Source organism: Lichenostomus cassidix, chromosome Z, assembly GCF_008360975.1.
Source record: "Lichenostomus cassidix isolate B80296 chromosome Z, HeHo_3.0, whole genome shotgun sequence".
In the NCBI taxonomy this organism is placed as follows: Eukaryota; Metazoa; Chordata; class Aves; order Passeriformes; family Meliphagidae; genus Lichenostomus; species Lichenostomus cassidix.
The window spans coordinates 73,901,413-73,922,642 of record NC_139511.1 but is presented as its reverse complement, the minus strand read 5'-3'; the positions used below and the strand labels follow the sequence as shown (position 1 = coordinate 73,922,642).

General features: G+C 44.1%; 1 protein-coding gene across 1 annotated transcript; it reads left to right on the top strand.

Annotated features, from left to right (window-relative positions):
* Nucleotides 1-2,288: 2,288 nt before the first annotated feature.
* On the top strand, nucleotides 2,289-19,339 carry ACAA2 (acetyl-CoA acyltransferase 2). The gene is made up of 10 exons (XM_085042081.1): nucleotides 2,289-2,387; nucleotides 6,114-6,280; nucleotides 7,862-7,990; nucleotides 9,714-9,830; nucleotides 11,197-11,344; nucleotides 13,641-13,816; nucleotides 14,738-14,867; nucleotides 17,069-17,139; nucleotides 17,684-17,838; nucleotides 18,959-19,339. Exons 1-10 carry the CDS (start codon nucleotides 2,315-2,317, stop codon nucleotides 19,041-19,043), a joined length of 1,251 nt encoding a protein of 416 aa, XP_084898207.1. The 5' UTR covers nucleotides 2,289-2,314; the 3' UTR covers nucleotides 19,044-19,339.
* Nucleotides 19,340-21,230: the final 1,891 nt, after the last annotated feature.

Below are 21,230 nucleotides of genomic sequence, written 5' to 3'. Positions count from 1 at the left end.
CAATAGAAACTTGCATTTCAACATTTCAAAGTACTTTATAAACAGAAATTAGGATAATCACTGACGAAACAGAAAGGTTTGGAAGTTATAACTTGATTTCAGAGGTGCTGAAATATTGGCAACTAATGAGAAACTCATTGAGTGTGGAATCTTACGGCCTTGAGAACCATTGTAAATGAGTGGAGAAGAGGGGAAGACCTGGCACCCCAGGGGCATGTGTTTAAATTACAGAAACCCAGAATGGCTTGGGTTGGAAGGTGACCTTAAGGGTCATGCAGTGCCACCCCCTGCCGTGGCAGAGACACCTTCCACTGTCCCAGGCTGCTCCAAGCCCTGTCCAGCCTGGCCTTGGACACTGCCAGGGATCCAGGGGCAGCCACAGCTGCTCTGGGCACCCTGTGCCAGGGCCTCACCACCCTCACAGACAGCAATTCCTTCCCATATCCCATCTCTCCCTGTCCTCTGGCACTGGGAAGCCATTCCCTGTGTCCTGTCCCTCCATGCCTTGTCCCCAGTCCCTCTGCAGCTCTCCTGGAGCCCCTTTAGGCCCTGGCAGGAGCTCTGAGCTCTCCCTGGAACTTCTCTTGTCCAGCTGAACACCCCCAGCTCTCCCAGCCTGGCTCCAGAGCAGAGTTGCTCCAGCCCTGGCAGCATCTCCGTGGCTCCTCTGGCCTGGCTGCAGCAGCTCCAGCTCCTTGTGCTGTTGTTCCCAGGGCTGGGGCAGCTCTGCAGGTGAGCTCTCACCTGAGCATAGGGGCAGAGGGGCAGAATCCCTTCCCTTGACCTTAAATGAGACTTAGATGATGGAAGTCAATGGCAGAGAGAGAAAATATAGCCAAACCCTCAGCTGTTTTAAAAAGACAAAAGTAACATGTTGTACGTTCACTGATTTATAGATTTATTAAATCATTGGAATTATGTCGGGAAAGCAGTTGAAAGATAATTTTAAATAAAAAATGGGAGTCTTCACAGGAAAACATTTTTTTCGTCTAGAAAATTTATAGAACTTTAAATGTGTCTGTGAAGATTTACGGCAATTTTAATTTGTACACAAAATATTTTTACTGGCTTCCCTGTCTTCTGCCTGACAGCATGGATAGTTCCACTGGAGCAATTATACAGATAAATCATACTTCAAGGTGCATTTCAACTACCAGAACTGTGGAAGGTGGATTTTGTGGAGCAGCTTGGAGGTTGCAGATTCCTGGCTGTGAGGGTGGTGAGGCCCTGGCACAAGGTGCCCAGAGAAGCTGTGGCTGCCCCTGGATCCCTGGCAATGTTCAAGGCCAGGCTGGACAGGGCTTGGAGCAGCCTGGGATAGTGGAAGGTGTCCCCTGCTCATGGCAGATACATGGGACTGGATGAGCTTTAGAGTCCCTTCCAACCCACACCATTTTGGGATTGTAGGGTATTTGTCTGTGTTTTCAACTATTGAATATTATCAGAGCAAGCCAGCCATTCATGGATCTGTCCTCTCGATGCTCGCAGCATCCATGGCATTGCATCACCGAGACTGATCTGTGCTCACTGCAGCCCAGGAGGGATCAGTTCTTCCCTCTAGTGACCAATATCTGATGGTCGGCTTTTTAGCCCATTTATCCCCTAGTTTTTAGTGTCTGCCATGTCAGAAAATGAGAGTATCCAAGGCCTTTCTGGAGTCACGCCGCTGGGCTGCAGGCAGCTCCTGCCTGTCTCCATCCATCCAAAGGTTTCCCTGGGGGCAGCGCTGGGTCAGCCGTGGATTGTGCAGGAATTCAGGGCTGCGACCTCCACAAGCCCCCTCAGGAGGTTTACAGCCTTCAGCTGCACCAAGGGAGGGTCAGGGTGGACACCAGGAGGAATTTCCTCATGGAAAGGGTGGTCAGTCCTTGGAAGGCACTGTCCAGGGAGGTTTGGAGTCCCAGTTCCTGGAAGTGTCCAAGGAACGCCAGGACGTGGCACTCAGGGCTCTGGGCTGGTGACAAAGTGGGGATCGGATGACAGGTTGGACACGATGATCTCGGAGGTCCTCTCCAACGGAAATGAATCCGTGATTATCTGTAATTAACTGTAACACGCTGTAATTACCTGTGAGGCTAGCGACCTCCCCTCAGCGATCACCGCCTACCCCCCCGCCCTCCCTGCCGCCGATTCGCCAAAACCGCACCGAGAAAAATCCAACCAAGCAGAAGCAAAATTTAAAAATAAAAAAAACCCGCATTTAAATTAAATGAAATTTAAAAATGAAATTTAAAAATTAAACGAGCATATTAATAAATTTAAATTATCTGCCTCCCGGCCGTGCCCGTCCGCCCCCTCCGCCCCAGCGTGGCGAATGTGCGGGGCGGGCGGGCGCGGCAGTCGGCCGGGCGGGGAGCGGAGCGGAGCGGGCATGGCGCTGCTGAGGGGTGAGGATCCCCAACTCCCGCGGGTTCCTGGCGCCCTGAGGGGCTCCGGGGGCACCCTGAGGGGCTCCGAGGGCACCCTGAGGGCGGGCAGTCACGGCTGTGAGGGCCCCTAACCCGGGGCAGCTCGTGGGACCCTCAGGATTTACCGAGCGGAGCCCCCAGAGCCGTCCCTGTGCCTCCCGGGGGGATTCGCCTCCCCGCCGTCCCACGGCCTCGCACGGCCACACTGGCAGTAATTAGGAACTTCCAAAAAACAACGCGCTGCGTGGGGTCAGAGGGTGGGAGTGGGGTGCAGAGGGTGGGAATGGGGAGTCAGAGCGGGGCAGTTCCCGGAGGTGGGCAGGGGTGGCTGGTGTCAGTGACAGCCTCTGTTTATTACAGCTGCTTTCTGCTGTAATTCGGTGTGTGGCTCCCTGCAGTGCTGGAGTCAGTTGTGCTACACACAAAGGTACAGCAAAGGGTGTGTGCCTGTCACATAACCGGGGATTTGAATTTGAGTTAGGAACGATTCCTTCATGGAAAGGGCTGTCCAGGTTGACAGGTTGTTTCGTGAAAGCACAGCTGCCCAGGGCAGTGCTGGAGTCCCCATCCCTGCAGGGATTTAACAGCCACGTGGGTGTGGCACTTGGGGACATGGGGCAGTGGCCTTGGCAGAGCTGGGGAATGGTTGGACACGATGGTCTTAGAAGCCTTTTCCAGCCTGAATGATTCCATAATTTTATGATTCTCTGTTTACATGCAGTGACTGTAAGTGACACCTGAAATGACCGTGACTGGAAATTTTTGTTGTCATATTCAGGCCCTGCCTGTGTTAGCACTGACAGTGCAGGAAAAACTCTTTTAAAAGTCCCAGCAGCTCCTGAAAGTGCTCGATGGAAAGAACTAATTTATCGCCTATGTGGTTTAAATTTTGTGCCTCTTAAAAATGAGGTAAATACACCCTTTAAGATGTGCTCTTGTGTGAAAACAATCAAAATTTATTGCAATAGGGCTGTTATCTATTTAACAGAGCTTTGCTACTTGACAGACTGTACCTAAATAATAACATACATGTCAGTGATGGTGTGAGGTTGCAGTGCTAAAGCTGGTGTACTCAGCATTGTGTTAATTCTGATGGCTCTGCTGAGCTTGATAGGACAGAGAGCACCTTGTCCATGCTTGCTTGATCTTAATTTTCTGTGCCCACTGCAGCATTTTCTCTCATCTCAGTCCAGAATGCTTTCATACACTGTTTTTGCTTTTTAATTTCCTTTTTAATGTTACTGAATGTTTTCTAGACTTCCAAAACAGGATCTGATGAAGAATTATTTTCATACGAAGCGCATTTTAGGTATCTTGGCAGATTAGTGTTTCAGTTCCCTGCTTGTCAGCAAGTGGTTGAAAAAAACAGTTTAAAAGATATCTTAGATACAGTGTTTGGTAAGGCTTCAGAGTGACCTTTGCTTTCTAGTCCAAAAATTTTCAGATCTCTGTGTATTTGGTACTATTCTGCTCTTAGGTAGTGTTTCTCATCTTGGAAAATTGCAGAGACTCTGGAATCTTGCTATGATAATGTAAGGCAGAACTAATTAATGGAAATTTAGGAAGAGCTGTCAAAGGAAAAGAGTCCTTTTTCACTCAGGACTTCAGCCACCCCTTGTTGCCCCTCCTGAAATTAGGTGGAAGGAGAAGCATTTGGAGATGCCTCTCTAGTCAGTCAAAATTTGTCAGGCTCTGGGGCTATGTACCCTTAGGGAGTGTCTGTGTTCAGTTTAATTCAGCATAACACAGATTGTGCTGCTTCATCTTCTCTCGCTGGTTCAGTCCAATCTTCTCTCTTAGTCCTGAGTTACTGTTTTATGGAGCAGCCAGAAGGTGAACTCAGGCACGGAACTGATCCAAGTGAAAATGAGCCCTGCATTTTCTGCTGACTCTGGTTAGTGTTCAGCAGCCTCCACTGTGTGACCTGCCCTGGTTTATTGGCCCCACGGTGCTGTTGGGAAGTGGGCAGCAGTGAGCAGCCTCCATGAAAAAGAGAGAGAGAGAGGTGTTGTTGTGAAAGAAATGTTGAAGGGCAAAGTTCCATCCTCGCCCCTGGACTGTTCATGAGGCAATACCACGGTGGGTGTGAGTGAGCAAATAATGTGGGTAACTGACAATCTGGCCAAAAGAGAGGAGAAAGAGTTCTTAGCTTGGTCAGGTCCACAAGCTGGTCTGCTGCAAAGCTCTGTAATCAGTTCATGTTGGGACAATTTGGAGGAGGCAGAGAATCAGTGAGCAGGAGGAGTGCTGAAGAATGTGAATGTCAAGGCCTGTTTTGCTGCAGGAAAGATATACTGAGCAGGGCAGGTTTAGATTGGATATTGGGAACAAATTCTTTGCCAGGAGGTGAAGACCTGGCACAGGTGTCCAAGAGAAGCTGTGGCTGCCCCTGGATCCCTGACAGTGTCCAAGGCCAGGCTGGACAGGGCTTGGAACACCCTGGGATAGTGGAAAGTGTCCCTGCCCATGGCAGGGGGTTGGAACAAGACGATCCTCAAAATCTCTTCTAACCCAAACCATTCTGTTATATGATTCTGAGCATTCTCTCTGCACATTTTAGATCCCTACACTGTGTTCAAGTCTTTGTCAGTGGGGAACCTTGACCTGTCTGGGAAGTCCTTTTCTAGCAGTCATGCAACCTTGGATCCAAATAAATGAGAGATGGAGGAGCACCCTCTCTGAGAAAACAGCCAAGTAGCATGGATCAGATGACCTGAACCCAGCATTCATGAGCAGCTTTGAGAACAGGAATTTTCATTTGCCTACGTGATTACATCTGTATATGTCTCTGCAGTCTTACTTAAAATAGCTGGGTGTTTGATGGCAGCTCTGGAAACGGGGGGCGTGAGCAATATTGTTCAACTGGGGGAAAGTTCACAGCCTGCCTCCTGCTTGTTTTTCCACACGTGGGAGCAGAAAGCCACTGTGACAGGCAGCCAGGAAATGTTTGGTTTGGTTCAGAGATATCTTCTCCGGAGCTGGAATTTGTATTGACTACTCCTGGCCCGTGCATTGGTACATATGTGCTTGCACATGGTCTCCTACCTAGTGAGAACTTGATTTTCTTCTCAGAAACTAGAAGATTCATGCTGAAACAGTTTAGATTACTTATGTAATTCTGGCAGGAGCATGAAGTTTTTGATCAGGGAATTTTTTCCTCTTAAGCTAAAGAAATCAAAGCTGAAATGCATATAAAAAGTAGGGGTTTTGTTTTGCTTTGTTGTTTGTTGGGGTTTTTTTTGTGAAAACTGTTTCAGAATATAAACCAAAATCTGCTGATACTTCTGGATGATGGAATGGCCTCTTTGTTAAAAGCACTGTTCCTCATCTGATTTTTTCACAGGTGTCTACTACAGGATTTCCTGGATGTTACTGGCATACTTTCAGTGTGCTAGCACTAATATTTGATGTATGTGGCAGCTTCCTCCAAGTCCACATTTGTATCCAACCTTACCTTTTTGTCAAACCTGACGGTGGAAAGGGGGGTATTTCTGGAATCTTCCCCACTTTTCCTTCTCACTGTTAGTTTTTCATGCCATCCCCGTCTAAAGCACTGTCCATTTTTTATCTCCCACTTCCTGTGTTCAAATTGCCTATACTTAGAAGGTTTTGTGGGAATTTAGGATGTTATCCACCAGAGGCTGACTGGGTGATCTCCTGTGTGTGAGGTCCTGGACACATGGATGATTTCTGCCCCTGTTGCAGGTGTGTTCATCGTTGCAGCCAAGCGCACTCCCTTTGGGACTTACGGGGGATTGCTGAAGGATTTTTCAGCCACTGACCTGACTGAACATGCTGCTCGAGCCGCGCTGGCCGCGGGCAAGGTCCCTCCCGAGATCATCGACAGCGTCGTTGTGGGCAACGTCATGCAGGTTGGTAGCCTGGAAAATCTGCTCCCTGGGGGCTATTTCAGGCACCCTCAATGTGGCCCTGTAGGTAGCTGCCTCTGGTTGGCAGCCAAAGGGGTGGAAGTGAAAGGGGTGAGTAGCAATTTGCAGTGTAGTGTTTCCTGTTTGTGTTTGAGGGATGTGTCCTGTGTGATTTGTGGTACTATTGGGAACAAGGCTTAGCTTGCTTTTTTAGTGCCAGAGGTAGTTTAGATGAGGATGAGCTGACCTCCTAAAAATATATGTCAAGGAACTGGTTATTTGCTAACCCCAGGTACATTTCCCCTGTTTTAATGGCTAGAGCTATGTAACTGAGTGATCAGTGGTTTTTCACTGGGTTGTATAAATCCCTTCCTGCATCAAGACTGTAACCTATTTGAGTCCATTTCACTTGTGTTTTCTGTAGAATGTTTTTTGAATGAATCTGAGTTTCCTTTGTGCTGGAAGGATACACACTTTGATTGGCAGAGACATTTAGACAACCCTGTCTTTTCCAAAGAGCTTGTGAGGAAGATGCTGTTGCATGCATTGCAAAACTGCAGTTACCCACATTTCTTGACAAGGGTCTTTGTTTTAGGCAAGTCAGCAAAGAACATTTCTAGCGTTTTTTTTTTTGCTTTATATTCTGATTATTAAGGGTAGGGACTTCTATTTTGCACTACGTGTTTAAAGGATGCAGAAGAAACAAGTAACTGAGGCAATGAGTGAAGAAATGGGCAGTATTCCTTCTTTGGATTTTCAGCCAAAAGAGTAGCTTTAAATTGCTCTGTCTCCTACAACTACCATCTCAGCTTTTATTCAGCATTTTTATTTTGGTAAGAGCAGTTTGTGGCCTAGGAAAGAATTGCTGCATTCAGATCTCTTGTAATGCTTTCACATTGAAAAATGGCAATCTCCTGATGAAGTTTCTTTTAATTTTGAAAGTACATTTCTTTTGCTTTGCATCATACTTCCACATCCCAGTATCTTTTTTTTTTTAATTCTAGTTTACTGATATTGTTTGATTAAGTTTAATTAACTATGAATATATGACAATTTCAAACTCTCCTTCTTCAGCAGAAGTGGCTTGATTAATTTTTTTTCTGAACTTGCATTGGTATTGTAGCACTGTGCACAGAACTTTGTCTTTATAATACGTTTTAGCTTAGGGCATGTTCTCCAAAAGCATGAGCATTCTCTCTGGTTTTGGGTCTCCCTGTTAGTCTGAGCAATATTAATTTATCTTAAAATGATTGCAGCTTGCCAACCAGGATCTGTCCTTGTATCAGCCTGCTCTGTGTGTACTGTTTTGAAAATAAGGGATAAGGGAAAATGTAAGACTTATTAAGTTGCTGACTTAACACAAAAATCAGTGTTCTTTAAAATGGATGTTAAGACAGTGACATTTGCAGATCCTGTAGGATCATGTCTTTTATGAAGTGCTTCTTGTGAGTGGTAGGATTTCTGCTGAACATACACTGTTTTCTCTCAGCGTTGCAATTACACCATTCAGACTTTTCATCAAGACCTTTTTGCTTTCCAAATCAATGGGAGTGTAACAAAGCCTCTTGCTTGTTCTTCTTGCAGAGCTCCTCAGATGCGATTTACATTGCAAGACACGTTGGTTTGCGTGTGGGAGTTCCCATCTCTGTCCCAGCCCTCACCGTCAACAGGCTCTGTGGCTCTGGCTTCCAGTCCATTGCCAATGGCTGCCAGGTACTCAACTGTATTTCTCTGCTAGCTGTAACTTTTATCAGGCTGTTAACATGTGGAAGCATGTCCTTTGTGTTTGGGATGAAGCTTAACATGAATTTCTAGCTACTGCTGATAGACACCTGTATTGTCCAGCACAGTCTTTTGCAGGAGTTCAGCTGCCACAGTGCCACATTGTGTGGTTGGTTTCTAAAATCAGTATTGTAGTGATTTTGAGTTTAATGTGAGGAATGCAACAAGTGTTAGCTGGTGAAACAGAGCTCAGCTCTGTAATAGCTGTATCCCATTATTCTGTTGGTATGGACTGGAATTACTGGACTCCAGAAGTCTTTAATCTCTTAATCATTGTTTATATTCTCACCTGGCTAGCTGTGTAAGCAGCAGCCTGTGTTTTGTAAGTGTGCTTTTGTTCAAAGATCCAAACCCCTCGGATTAGGTAATTTCTTTTAAAATAGAGGAGAACCAACTTCTGTTCGAGGAGTTGGCCAAAATCATTGAGTAGGAGTACAGGGATATTTATTTCATTTGCTCATACATTGCTTTTATGAATACTTGAGCAAGCAGATTGTTGGTTTTGTGGGATTTTTTTTGTTTGCCTTGGCTAAGGAACTATCTTAGGTCTGATTCTCTAGAGGAAAAAATGTGAAAAATGTTGATTTGAGGTTACATGTTTGCAGTGATATCCACCTGACTGTTCTTCCTATTGCTTTTTGCAAAGGACATACACACACTTGTCCACACTGAAAAAATCTGGTAGGAGAATGTGACCACTTTTATTAAAAGTGTAGTGGTGAGGTCCTTCTCAAAGAGGGCATTTCATCAATGCAGCCAGTGCTGCTTAGATGTTCACCAAGTTTTTAGTAACTACAGGAAGTATCTCACCACATATTGCTACACACATGTTATTAACTAGTAATCTCAAATCTGTATCAAGATCATAGAATCATGGAACTGTTTGGGTTGGAAGGCACATCAGAGGTCACCCTTGGTTCCACACCCTGCCATGGCAGAGACACCTTCTGCTATCCCAGGTTACTCCAAGCCCTGTTCAGTCTGGCTTTGGACACTTCCAGGGACCCAGGGGTAGCCGCAGTTTCCCTGGGGTGATTTAATTTTCTTTTGTTCTAGTTCATAAATAACCTCAACAGTCCAACTCAGTGAATCATTTTAAAGAAGCACTATTTTTGAATGCTCTGATGGTGCATTTAAGAATTAGGGCTTTTAGGTTTTGTGTGCTTTGCCATTGATGAATTAGTGTGTTTTGGGTACTTATTTTGGCAGCTACCTAGTTATTGTCTTCTAAAATTATGTCCCATTTTTTTCGAGTCATAAGGTCTTTGAAGTTTGTGTTCCTTTTGAGAAGAGTGGGAGCTCAAAACCGCCAAGCTCAACCATTTGTGAACCTAACCACACAAGCATGCAGATGCCTAATGTCTTTGTTTCTCTGCTCTGTCATGTGTGCACACTCATATTCTCTTCTTCACTCATGGGTATAATCATTCTTTGCTGAAAGGAAGAAAAAAGGACATGAAGGAGACAGACCCCAGCCTTAACAGAAGGCTAAACCCTTCATAAATACAAACACATGACTTAAGTTTGGATTCATTCTGAGTTTGTTGCTTTGTAGGTTACGTTCTCTTTTTCTAAAACAGTTGTTCTTTCCTTACTCAAACAGCAAACTTAGATCTCTAAACCTTAGATCTCTTTTGTATTTCTGTGTTAACAGGAAATATGCCTGAATGACTCAGAAGTTGTTCTGTGTGGCGGAGCTGAAAGCATGAGCCAGGCTCCTTACGCAGTTCGGAAGGTTCGGTTTGGAACCAGATTAGGAGCAGAACTCAAGGTCTGGTACATCTTTTATTCTCTGAACAAACAATATTTACTATCAGGGTTGTAGGCACTAAATCCTTGCAAATGAAGTTATTGGAGATTAGATCCAGACTTAGTAGTTTAAAGCATTTACCTAGTGTTCAGACAGAATCAAAACAGAGGTTCAGGCAATTTGGCTAAGCGTGCCAGTTTTCCAGCTTTTTCACAACCATATTTGAGTTCCTGTTCCATGTTAAACATATCAATAAACTCCTAGGCACAAAATTTAGTTCACTGGTACATCCCATGCAAGTACTATGTACAAAAACTTGTCAGAGGCTGTGAAATAGAGGCACACACAGTTTGGGCAAAGCTAGTAATGCTGGCAGTAGGTAGATAGAATGGTAAAGAACATGTATACCTCCAAGCTGTAAGCATCTCTCAATTTCAAAAGTGGAAACTTGAGGTCAAATTCATTGACAGATAAGTTATCTTTATGTTTTCTTCTGAAGATAAATCCTAAATGAACACTTTGGGAAACGTACAGTGGCATAAATTGATATTGTGCCACCATTTACTCAGTCATAACTGACATCAAAATAGAAAATTAGGGTATTTCAGCGTGTCAGCCCTTTGGGTCTTTTCCCCACACTGTGTTTGCATTGAAGATGGTGAATATGATGTGTGCTTGGTTGTGTTCTTGTGTGGCACTGTGCCTAAGCCTCAGGTCCTACAGCAGCACCTTCACAAAGTTGCTGATACACCAAGTAGGTGCTACTGGGTTCTTATCATAAAGATTACACAGTGACAGGTGAATTAATGGTTTATTTTGCAGAACTTTACTGTTGACAGATAACAAACCCACCAGAACTGACTGGGCTTGCCTTTTTCAGGTTGAGTGAAGGTAGACTTGGGTATTTTCTCCCCTGAGATGTTACACCCATAGAAACCTTTGGCTCTAGTAAGGGGATTTTACCTGATGGTAGAGAAAGAGCTAAAGAATCAATAGGCTGCTGTGCCTTCTCACAGTGCTTCCCATTTCTTTATTGGCAACCAGACAAGTGTGTTTGCTCACAGGCTCTAATAAATAATTCATACAGAAGTGAAATATGCTGAAATACTAAAAATCTTTTTTTAGGGCTTTTCCCAAGTCTCTTGAGAAGAGAGGAAGGAATCATGCTAGAGCACAATGGAGATTAACAAGAATAGCACACAAGAACTTGCACATTGCTTTTCAGTATGTTTGTTCTAATAAATCAATAAATTATCTGCAGCTAACCTGATTTAATTTTACAAAGAGCCTCTAGTTTCCAGGAGGCTGCTGAACAGTCAGAAGCTGTCAGTAATAAATGCAATATTGCTGTACTTTCTAATTTTTTTTCTTCTAATGTTCCATGCAGCTGGAAGACACTCTATGGGAAGCCCTAACAGATACACATGTTAAAATACCTATGGCATTGACAGCTGAAAACCTGGCAGCAAAATACAGCATCTCCCGAGAGGACTGTGACCGATACGCACTCAAAACGCAGCAGAGGTGCAAAGCTGGTGAGTAAATCGAGGAATGGAAGTGTTTTTGTGACACTAGTTTCAAATCTAGTAGGTTTTTAACGTTGATTCAAAGTGTTCTCAGGTTTTCTCTGGCTCGTGGTGTAATTTGTCCTTCTCTTTGCACACTGGTAATTAATGATTTTGTTGGCCCCATGGTACAAATAACCCACTCTTGGGTTGAAGAACCACTTGAAGGTACACTGAGTCAGGTGTTGTACCCCTCAGCAGGTGAAGTAGGAGCTCCTTTCCACTGCCTTCCTCAGGGACATTCCATAGCTGTTGAGGCAGCAAACAGCATTGGCCAGTCACGGGTCACCTCCTGCCTGAGCAGGATTCATGTTGGTGAATGTCTTTTGTTGGTGCCCCTTTGGTGGGATGCAGCATTGTCCCAGGCATGCCTGACTGCCCTCCTTTCTTTCCACTGCACGGCAGAGCAGTCTTCCACAGTGACCCACATCCTTCTTGTGTGCCAGCATGTGCTGTAATTCATCTAAATCCTTTTTCTTTCTTTTGCTAATCAAATGTTGTTCTTGAATGCTTGAGCAGTCAGAGCACATGGAATCTGAAGAGGGGGTATTTGTTTAGGAAATGTGTTCTAAACTGTTCTCTGTGTGGTTTTCATGGCCAAGGCCATAATTCAGAGACGTTTAGCTCTGGGGCCCCCAACATAAGAAGGATGTGGAGCTGCTGCAGCCAGGCCAGAGGAGGCATGGAGATGCTGCCAGGGCTGGAGCAACTCTGCTCTGGAGCCAGGCTGGGAGAGCTGGGGGTGTTCAGCTGGACAGGAGAAGCTCCAGGGAGAGCTCAGAGCTCCTGCCAGGGCCTAAAGGGGCTGCAGGAGAGCTGCAGAGGGACTAGGGACAAGGCATGGAGGGACAGGACACAGGGAATGGCTTCCCAGTGCCAGAGGGCAGGGAGAGATGGGATCTTGGGAAGGAATTGCTGTCTGTGAGGGTGGTGAGGCCCTGGCACAGGGTGCCCAGAGAAGCTGTGGCTGCCCCTGGATCCCTGGCAGTGTCCAAGGCCAGGCTGGAAATTGGGGCTTGGAGCAGCCTGGGATAGTGGAAGGTGTCCCTGCTCATGACAGGCATTTGGAACAAGATGGACTTTAATGTCCTTTCCAACCCAAAGCATTCTGGGTTTCTGTAATTCAGTTACTGTGAAGTTCAGGCCAAAAACCAGTAGAATGTGCAGTGGTTATTCTGGGACTCAACATACATTGCAAGCCAAAGGTGAACATACAAAGGAAAGATCTAAGCATGGTTTTAGATTCTAATGATGGTGCATTTTAACAGCTGCACTTTTGAAGGAAGATTTTGTATTTTTTTCCAGTGGGTGTAGAAGTGCTTTTGGTAATTTTTCTTTATTACCTTTCATGCTGATCTTGTTACCTAACTCCTGCTGTTCCTGGAGTCTTTGCTAGAAACTGTGCTTCTGTCTTGTTTTCTAAGATTTTACCTTGCTGTTTTTATTTCTGCCTGTAGGACCAGTTCGTCTTATCCCACAGTACAGAGAGAGCCCTGTGTGTAATCAGGAAAGAAAAAAGTTTTGAGGAATTTATTGAGAAGCCCAGAGGTAGCTAAACAACATCAGATATGACAATTTCATGTCTCTGTCTAATGTAATAGTAGGTGATACGGCCAGATGCTTTTTTTGGGCATCTTAGATAACCTTCAATGTCTTGAATTGTCTCAGGTTGTTTAGGCAGCTGAATCCCATTCAGAGATCCTGGCTTGACAGTGAGAGCCTTTGGAGGAGCACCTTGAATAGGATTTTGATTGATATACAGTGTCTTATCAACAGAAACAATGTGGCTCAAGAGGTTTTCTCCACATTCCTCTCTGAGTGAGATTTACATCTTGGCCATCTGAGAAGGGACTGAGCTATAACATAAAGCAGCAGTAAAGGAGAATATGTAATGAAAACAAACCCAGTGGTTTACAAATTAAAAAAAACCAACAAAAAAACAAACCCCCAAAAGTTTGATTGTTTAAACCTGAAATAAAATTTCAATATTTGAGACTTTCTTTTAAGAAGTTTGAGATTGTACTTGTATAGTTTTTGCCCAGTTTCTTAAAAAAAAAACCAAACTAAGAAACCAACAATATTTTGTTTATTTAAATAATTTATTTGAGCAAAATAAAGCATGAAAACTTCTGACTCTGAACTTCTGGTTAAAATAGGGGAAAAGTGTTGTGTGCACATGAAAGTATGATTGTTGGTCAATTGTTGTGCTGACCAATCATTTTGATGTTTTTGTCAAGTCCTTTTATTTTCCTTTTTGCGGTTGCAGCTAATGATGCTGGCTACTTTAACGCTGAGATGGCACCAATTGAAGTGAAGACAAAAAAGGGTAAAGAAAGCATGCAAAAGGATGAGCACCCAAAACCCCAGACTACTATGGAACAGCTGGCAAAACTCCCCTGTGTCTTTAAAAAGGATGGAACAGTCACGGCTGGGAATGCTTCAGTGAGTACATCAGACCCTGGAGTTGGGCAGGTTGTCCCCTCTGTGGTTCTCCAAATTTATTGCCACTGTTTTCATGTCTCACTGAGTTGGCTGTCAGTGTTGTCTCCTGACTTCTGATTCCACAGCTAAATGCCCATGGCTGACTCTTCAAGCCCTGAGATGCCAGGGGATCTTTCAGTCAGCTCCTGAGTCCTAAAATTTGATTCTGTGGATTGTCACTGATCTTGCAGTGAGGCATTGGTGCTTCTTCACCATTCCTGAGTTGTGCAGTTGGTGGCTGCAGTGGCTCTGTAGGCTCAGCCACTCTGCATTCTTTGGGGAGCAGCAGTTACTGAACATTTGCTTTACAAACCTACATTTTATTAGCGGGCATACTGCTGCTGCTCATCTTTGTACCACAGCTACTGTCCTCTCTCCTCCAAACCACATTTTGCTTTTGTGCAGAGTAGAGCTCAGTGCTTAGCAGCATGTCATTATGGACTGCTCGTCTTACAGTCATTATCTTAATTAATAGATTAAAGTTCTTTGGGCCAGATGGAGCGCTGTGATCATACAGTCTGAATTCCTGCCTAAAATAGATTCTAGCTACAGTAAGTGTGGGTGTCTATAAAGTATCTTTTATAATTAATAGCACATACATTATCCATTATTAATAGCGTTCTTGCAAGTCTGCAAAAATCGTGTTTCCAATGCAGAGGAGACTTACTTTACTTTTCTAAGACACTGGAATTCATGAAACATTTATCTATATTTAACTTTCTTCCCCTGTCCTCAGAATAGTGAAAGATTGCCTTCTGTTGTTTTGAATAAACATTGTTAGATGTTAATTATAGTGTCTTTGACTCAAACCTTTTTTGAGCATTTAGTTTAAAGGATGTGAGGATTTTTAAATTTCTTTTGTGTTCTCTCTTTTACTGCAAGGGTGTGTGTGATGGAGCTGGTGCAGTCATCATTGCCAGTGAATCAGCACTTAAAAAGCACAGTCTTACTCCTCTGGCAAGAGTAGTAGCTTATCACTCAGCTGGCTGTGACCCTTCCATCATGGGCATTGGTAAGTTGCAATGAAGCATATCATTTTATAGCATCAAGCAGCATGAAAATATTCTTATCTTGGGCATGCTAAAGGAAAGAAAAGGAGGCTGCAGTGTGCTCAGGCTAGTGTCTCTGAAAGTGTTTGTGTGTCCTGAGCATTCCACTGTGTCAGTCCACACCTGTCATGCAGAGGGACAGATTTGCTCCTCAGCTGGGCTGGAAGGGTGTGTGCATTGTCTGATCCATAGTAATAACATGAGCATAGTCCCTCAGGCTCTTTTTTCCTTCACTTTTTTACTCTCTTTTTTAGTCAAGAAACCAAACACTCTCTCAATGGTTTTTTGAAGCCATTTTCTCCTAAACTTCACTTTAGTTTCCTGTAAGCTCTAAATCCCGTTATAAAATGTGTAACTGTTGAGTTGCCTTCCTCACTTATTGCTGATGGAGTGGTGGCTGTGTGAACACCTTTAAGCAGTTACTCACTTGTTCAGGCTATTTGGATCCCAGGATTCACATCTGCTTAGGTATTACTTGAAAAACCAAATACTTTCTTGGTTGTTTTAGTCCCCTATTTTCTGTTTCCTCATCAAGCGTTTCTTAGTGCAAACGATCCCTCGAAGCCAATCCAGACATGCCAGGATTTTTCCCTTCACTTTAGTGTGCAGACAGCATTGTATCCCAGCATTGCTTTTCCTCTGTCGTTTTGTTCAGAGGAGCTGTTGTTGGCTGGTTCTGTGTGTCAGTAGAAATGCAAATGAAGCATTGTCAGATTTGTTTTCCTGGTCAGACTGTCTGACTGACACAACCTTCAGAGCAAACGTGGAGAGAGAGTTTCTTTCGCTAGACTTCATGCTGGCATTGTGCTTCCTAAACCAGCCCATTCTCTCTAGATCAGGCAACTCTTCCAGCTTGTTTAAAAACTTCATAAATCACATGGAGGAGCAGTTAGTATCCCAATTCCTTCACACCACAGCTTGTCTCCAGCAGCTTAAAGAGACCAGATGAGATTCATTGACATGACAGCAGCAGATCTGACAAACAGGAGCTCAGTCTGAGCCACTGCCCTTTCACATACTGATCGAGAGTCTGTCTCACAGTGTTCTGTGAGAGAATTAATTATTTAAAAAAAGAGGGGGGAAAATGTTTACTTGGCTGTCATTAGGAGTTTTTGTATTATCCACATAGACCCTCCCGTTACTCTCATGTGTAACAGGCATACTAAAATCCTTCCCTAATGAGATGCAGTTAGAGTCTAGTGTTAAGCTGCCTGGGGCTCCCTGATACTCCACTGAGCTCTGAACTGGGCCTTTTCTTCTTTTAATTTTTCTGTCTCTTCGACAATTTACTTATGTTTTTATTCTTTGAGCTGTGTGTTTTCAACGCCATGTTTTGACAGTGTGGTAACATTTAGGATTGTTCATGTTTCGGAATTCAATGATCAGCCACCACCTAACATCTCAATATCTTTCTCCTACAAGCATGTACCTAATTAACCCTTTGGAATTCTCTTTGACTGTGTCTTTCCTTAGGTATTTGTGTTTGGGTTTAATTTCCCTTAGTGGATTATACTGAGTAGGTTATAGAAGGCAGCTTTCTTCCGGAGGACTGTTTTGTTGCCAAACTCTTAACAGTCTAAACAACAAAATCCTTCTTTCTTCAGTTGTCTGAGACTTAGGTCTGAGGGAGCATTTAATAGTTTGGAATAAACTAATTAAATGTTAGGCTTTTTAGTAGAATGTTTTTTGATATATTGAGAACACCAAAACAAGAGCACCCATAACTAAGCACATGACCAGCAAACTCTAGCACAGCCTTTTACTTAACTTTATTGTTTACCTGAAGGCTGCAAATTGTGAGGAGAGAATAAATGGAACCAAGAGTACTGGGGAGGAGAATGCCTCAAAAACTCTTGTGAAGTTGTTTTATTTGTTTGGGGACTATCACTTCTCTTGACTTGAAAGCTCTGTGTGCAACAGGAGTGACACTCTTAGCTTTCCCTGACTGTATGTTGACAAGGAGACCAGGTAGTTTTAAGATTTAGGAGTTCTCTTACCACCGAATAAAGCAGGTGAATGGCATATCCAGAATGTGTGGCTATGTAGAGGCTCATGGGAGGGGATCCCATGAGGCTTTACAAATTTATTGTTTGTAAAAGAAGTTTCTAAGACTTTGTTTATTCATTTTTTTATTCAACTAACTGTGAATATGATTTCCAAACAGGTCCTGTACCTGCAATTACAGAGGTTTTGAAGAAAGCAGGACTGACCCTGAAGGATATGGATTTGGTAGAGGTGAGAAGGTTTTACAGGAACAGTGGTTTTATTCATGATCTTTTCAGCAGAAAGATTCCTCTCATACTGTGTAGGTGTTCCTGCTTGTCAGGGGCCTCCCTGACCTCTGTCCATCCAGGTTCTGCTGCACAGTCACTACAAAAATCTCAGGCACGTGGAAACTGGAAATGGCGTGATTGCATTCCATGGAACAAAAATACCCTCATGTGACATGACGTTTTACTTCGTTGGCTGGACTGCTCATGTTTTTAATTAGTCATACTTCTCCACTTGCAAACAGGGCCTTTTTCTGTGAGGACAGCAGGCTCTTCATGGGCACACTGCCCCAGAACATACTGTACCTTTCTTTATAAAATATACCTCATACTTGCTTAGTATTTGAATTTAGTTGGGATGGATTGACAGATGCATGTTGATGGAGCATGCTTTTATAAATACAGTGTGTAATATTTTTCTCAAAAGGACCTGGAGGAGCAGTTCACCTCACTTAATCTTGTGTGCTGAAAGCTGGAGTAAAAATTTTGTCTTTCCTCTGGTGCTTTAGGTAAATGAGGCATTTGCACCTCAATATCTGGCTGTGGAAAAAGTGTTGGGCCTTGACCCTGAGAAGACCAACGTCAACGGAGGTGCCATTGCCATGGGCCACCCTCTGGGGGCCTCGGGGTCACGGATCACAGCTCACCTGGTGCATGAGCTAAGGTATGCACACGGACAGGAGCTGCTCTCAGTGGGGGCAGTGCTGGTGGATTTATGCCTGCAGACATTGGGAGCACAAACACCATGTCACTAAACTCTGTCAGTCGGTCAGCTTGAAACTCTCCTGGCTGGAATGGGCCACAGGTTTGCCACCTCTGTGCTGCAGAGCAGGTCCTGTACTTGCCTCATATTCCATCCTGTTGTCATTACAGAATTCTTTGCTTCACCTAGGTCTGATCCAAGCCCACAGGAGTTTGTGAGAAGGTTTCTTTTTTTTTTAAATGGCCTTTGAGCACAGTCTGCTCTCTTCTTAACATGGTGCATTTCACAGAGTCATTGAGTCCTAGAAGGTTCTGGGTTGGAAAGGACCTTTAAAGCTCATCTCATTCTACCCCTGCCATGGGCAGGGACAGCTTCCACTATCCCAGGCTGCTCCAAGCCCTGTCCAGCCTGGCCTTGGACACTGCCAGGGATCCAGGGGCAGCCACAGCTTCTCTGGGCACCCTGTGCCAGGGCCTCACCACCCTCACAGGGAATGATTATCCCTAATATCCCATCTAACCCGGTCCTCTGGCACTGGGAAGCCATTCCTCCTTGTCCTGTCCTTCCATGCCTTGTCCCAAGTCCCTCTCCAGTTGCTTTTAGCTGCTGGAAGGGAATGCTTTAAATGAATTTGTCATCATCTTCTTTCTCTTTTAGTCCATTTTCAGCAATTCTGACTTTTGGTTGTACTTGCTTCACTATCTTAGTGTTCAGCCAATGAAGTCTCAGATCATTTGCGCCTCGCAGAAAGCTGTTTCTTGGGGTGTGGCTGTAGGAAACTTAGCTTTTAAAAACTACCTCAGCCATGTTCAGGCAGTTTAAAAACTACTCTAGAAGTGTTCAAGTGGGGTCTAGTGGAAGATGTCTGTGCCCATGGCAGGGGGTGGAACCAGATGGGCTCTAAAGTTGTTCAGAAATATTTCAACATCATTTGAGAGTTCGTGATACTTTTCTAGAAAAAGAACATACACATTCTAAAACATTTAGTAACACCCAATTGATAGCTAGTTTCTTTTCATAAGGTCAGGACAAGAGCTGCTGGTTTCATGCAGGTAACTGCTCTTCCCTGTTGCTGTTTCAGGCGCCGTGGCGGGAAGTACGCGGTTGGGTCGGCGTGCATCGGCGGCGGGCAGGGCATTGCTGTGCTCATTGAGAACACAGCCTGAGGCATCCTGGGCACTGTAGCCTGGCCTGAACTGCTGATTCCCTGAGAAACCTGCCTCCTGTGACAGCAGAGCATCCCTGTGTGCCTTTCCTGCAAGGTAAAGGATCAGCTGGGAAGTCAGAATTATGAACAAAAAGATTCATGGATGTCTTTCTAACTAAAGGAAGTGCAGCATCAATATAATTTCACACTGATGAAGTATTTTCTAAAAGCCCCTTTTCAATCAATGTATTTCTGTAGGCAAAATTATTTTACATTTCCTGAGGAAATTGCCTGTCAAACTTTCACCAAACCTGCCTTAAAATAGCAGTCAGTCTGCCTTAAAATAGCAGTCAGTGCAGCTTTTTAAGCAAGTATTGCTTAAACTTACTTCAGCTACTGACACTGTGTGGCACATGTGCCTCTTTTATTATCAGGAAATGTGAAAATGTAATCAGAGACCTTCTGAAGTATGTATTGATTGTAGATTGATGGCTATTAACCTGTACCCTGCTGTTCTGCAAGGGAAAAGAAAATGAACAGAAGCTGGAATTTCCATTGTGCCTCCAAAAAGAGTAATAAATATAACACAAAAAGAAAAAAGGGCTTGGTATTCTGTTTGTTAGTTTATTTTAAAAATAAATCACTGTAAGAACTGTAACATTTGGGAAATCAGTATTGGGTTTTGGAGAGAGTGTTCTTCCTGGCTGAGGAATAACTGGTGTTAGGTAGTTTCTAAAGAACTCCAGCAAATCTGCCAGCCCTCCGAGGAGGGGTGTGGCTGCATCTGGCTGTGTTGCCACCTGGTAACTGCATGCATGCAATGTCTCATTCCTTAACTTCTCTGGTGGTATCACCCATATTTCTTGGGTCTCTTGGTGTAGGGCTGTTCTTGGCCAGTTTGGGAGGTGCAATTCTGAGGAAGCTGCTTGGCCTCTCAGAGGCAGTGGAGTTTGAGTTATGAATCATTTGACAGAACCAACATGACATCTGGATGAAATGAGGACTTAGTGCTCACTGGAGTCTTTTAGGCTGTCATGAGCAGCTTGCAGCTTGCTCTGATGTGGATGTCTGCATCAGGTACTCACTGGAGAGAGCCCTGTCAGGGACAGAGCAATTTCAGTGCATGCACCTCTCCATAGCACTGAATAGAGAATAGAGACTGCAGCCATTTCTGTTCTCATCCTCTGTCCACTGTCAAAATATTCCTTATCTACAACAGTTTCTTGCCACTCTGCTGGCATGAGAGGATTATGAAAGCCAGGCAGTTACTCAGACCTGACTGCCTAGCCTAGCAGGAAATTCAGGTCAAAGCAAGTGTTGCTACAGCTGGTGGATAACAATTGAAATACGCTGATCACCTTTCCAGGGGTTTTCATGGAGCAGTGTCTTTAACAACTGTAGAGATATTTAGCACTGTTTATATGGATTAAAAAACCCCAAACAACAAACAGTCTACCTGCCAGAGGGCAGCAAACCACATATTCATCTAATTCATCCTTCTACTTTTATCTTGGTAAATTAAGATTACTGGGATTTCACTGTGCAAAACAGAGTTGCCACGAGGATTTTGCCATATTATTTGCAGGAGGATTTCTATTCTTCAATAGCCAATAGTGCCTTCTGTAATAACCAGTAACTAATTCCCTCTTCCTTAGAATCACAGAATCATGAATAACCTGAGTTGGAAGGGACCCACCAGAATCATTGATCCAGCTCCTGTCCCTGCACAGGCACCCCAACAATCCCACACTGGGCATCCCTGGCAGTGCTGTCCAAACTCTAGCAGCCTCAGCTGTGCCCATTCCCTGGGGAGCCTGGGCAGTGCCCAGCACCCTCTGGGGAAAGAGCCTTTTCCTAATAACCAGCCTGAACTTTATGTCATTCCCTCAGGTCCTGTCACTGGTCACAGCGAGCATGGATCGGTGCTGCCCCTCTTGCCCTCATGAGGCAGTTGTGGGCAGTTCTTTATTGTGGATAATCATTGAATTCTCATTTCCAAAGAACTGGATGCAGTTTTTCCAAGATCTTACCAATGTGTAATGACAGTTCTTTCTGAGCTCATCACTGTGTGTTTACAGTAAATCCCCTTCATGCACTTTATTTCATACATAATGTTTCATTTCCCCTTTTTAAGATCCCTGTGTAATTCTAGCCTTGAGAACTGTATTTGGTCATCCTGGATAATTGTGTATTTTCTGCAAAATGA

What these genes read in the sequence shown, in the direction of transcription:
- ACAA2 (XM_085042081.1), top strand. Translation starts at nt 2,315, where the DNA reads ATGTGCGGGGCGGGCGGGCGCGGCAGTCGGCCGGGCGGGGAGCGGAGC. An exon ending in GGGCATGGCGCTGCTGAGGG is followed by an intron (nt 2,388 to 6,113) that starts GTGAGGATCCCC and finishes CCCCTGTTGCAG; the next exon opens with GTGTGTTCATCGTTGCAGCC. An exon ending in GCAGCAGAGGTGCAAAGCTG is followed by an intron (nt 11,345 to 13,640) that starts GTGAGTAAATCG and finishes TTGCGGTTGCAG; the next exon opens with CTAATGATGCTGGCTACTTT.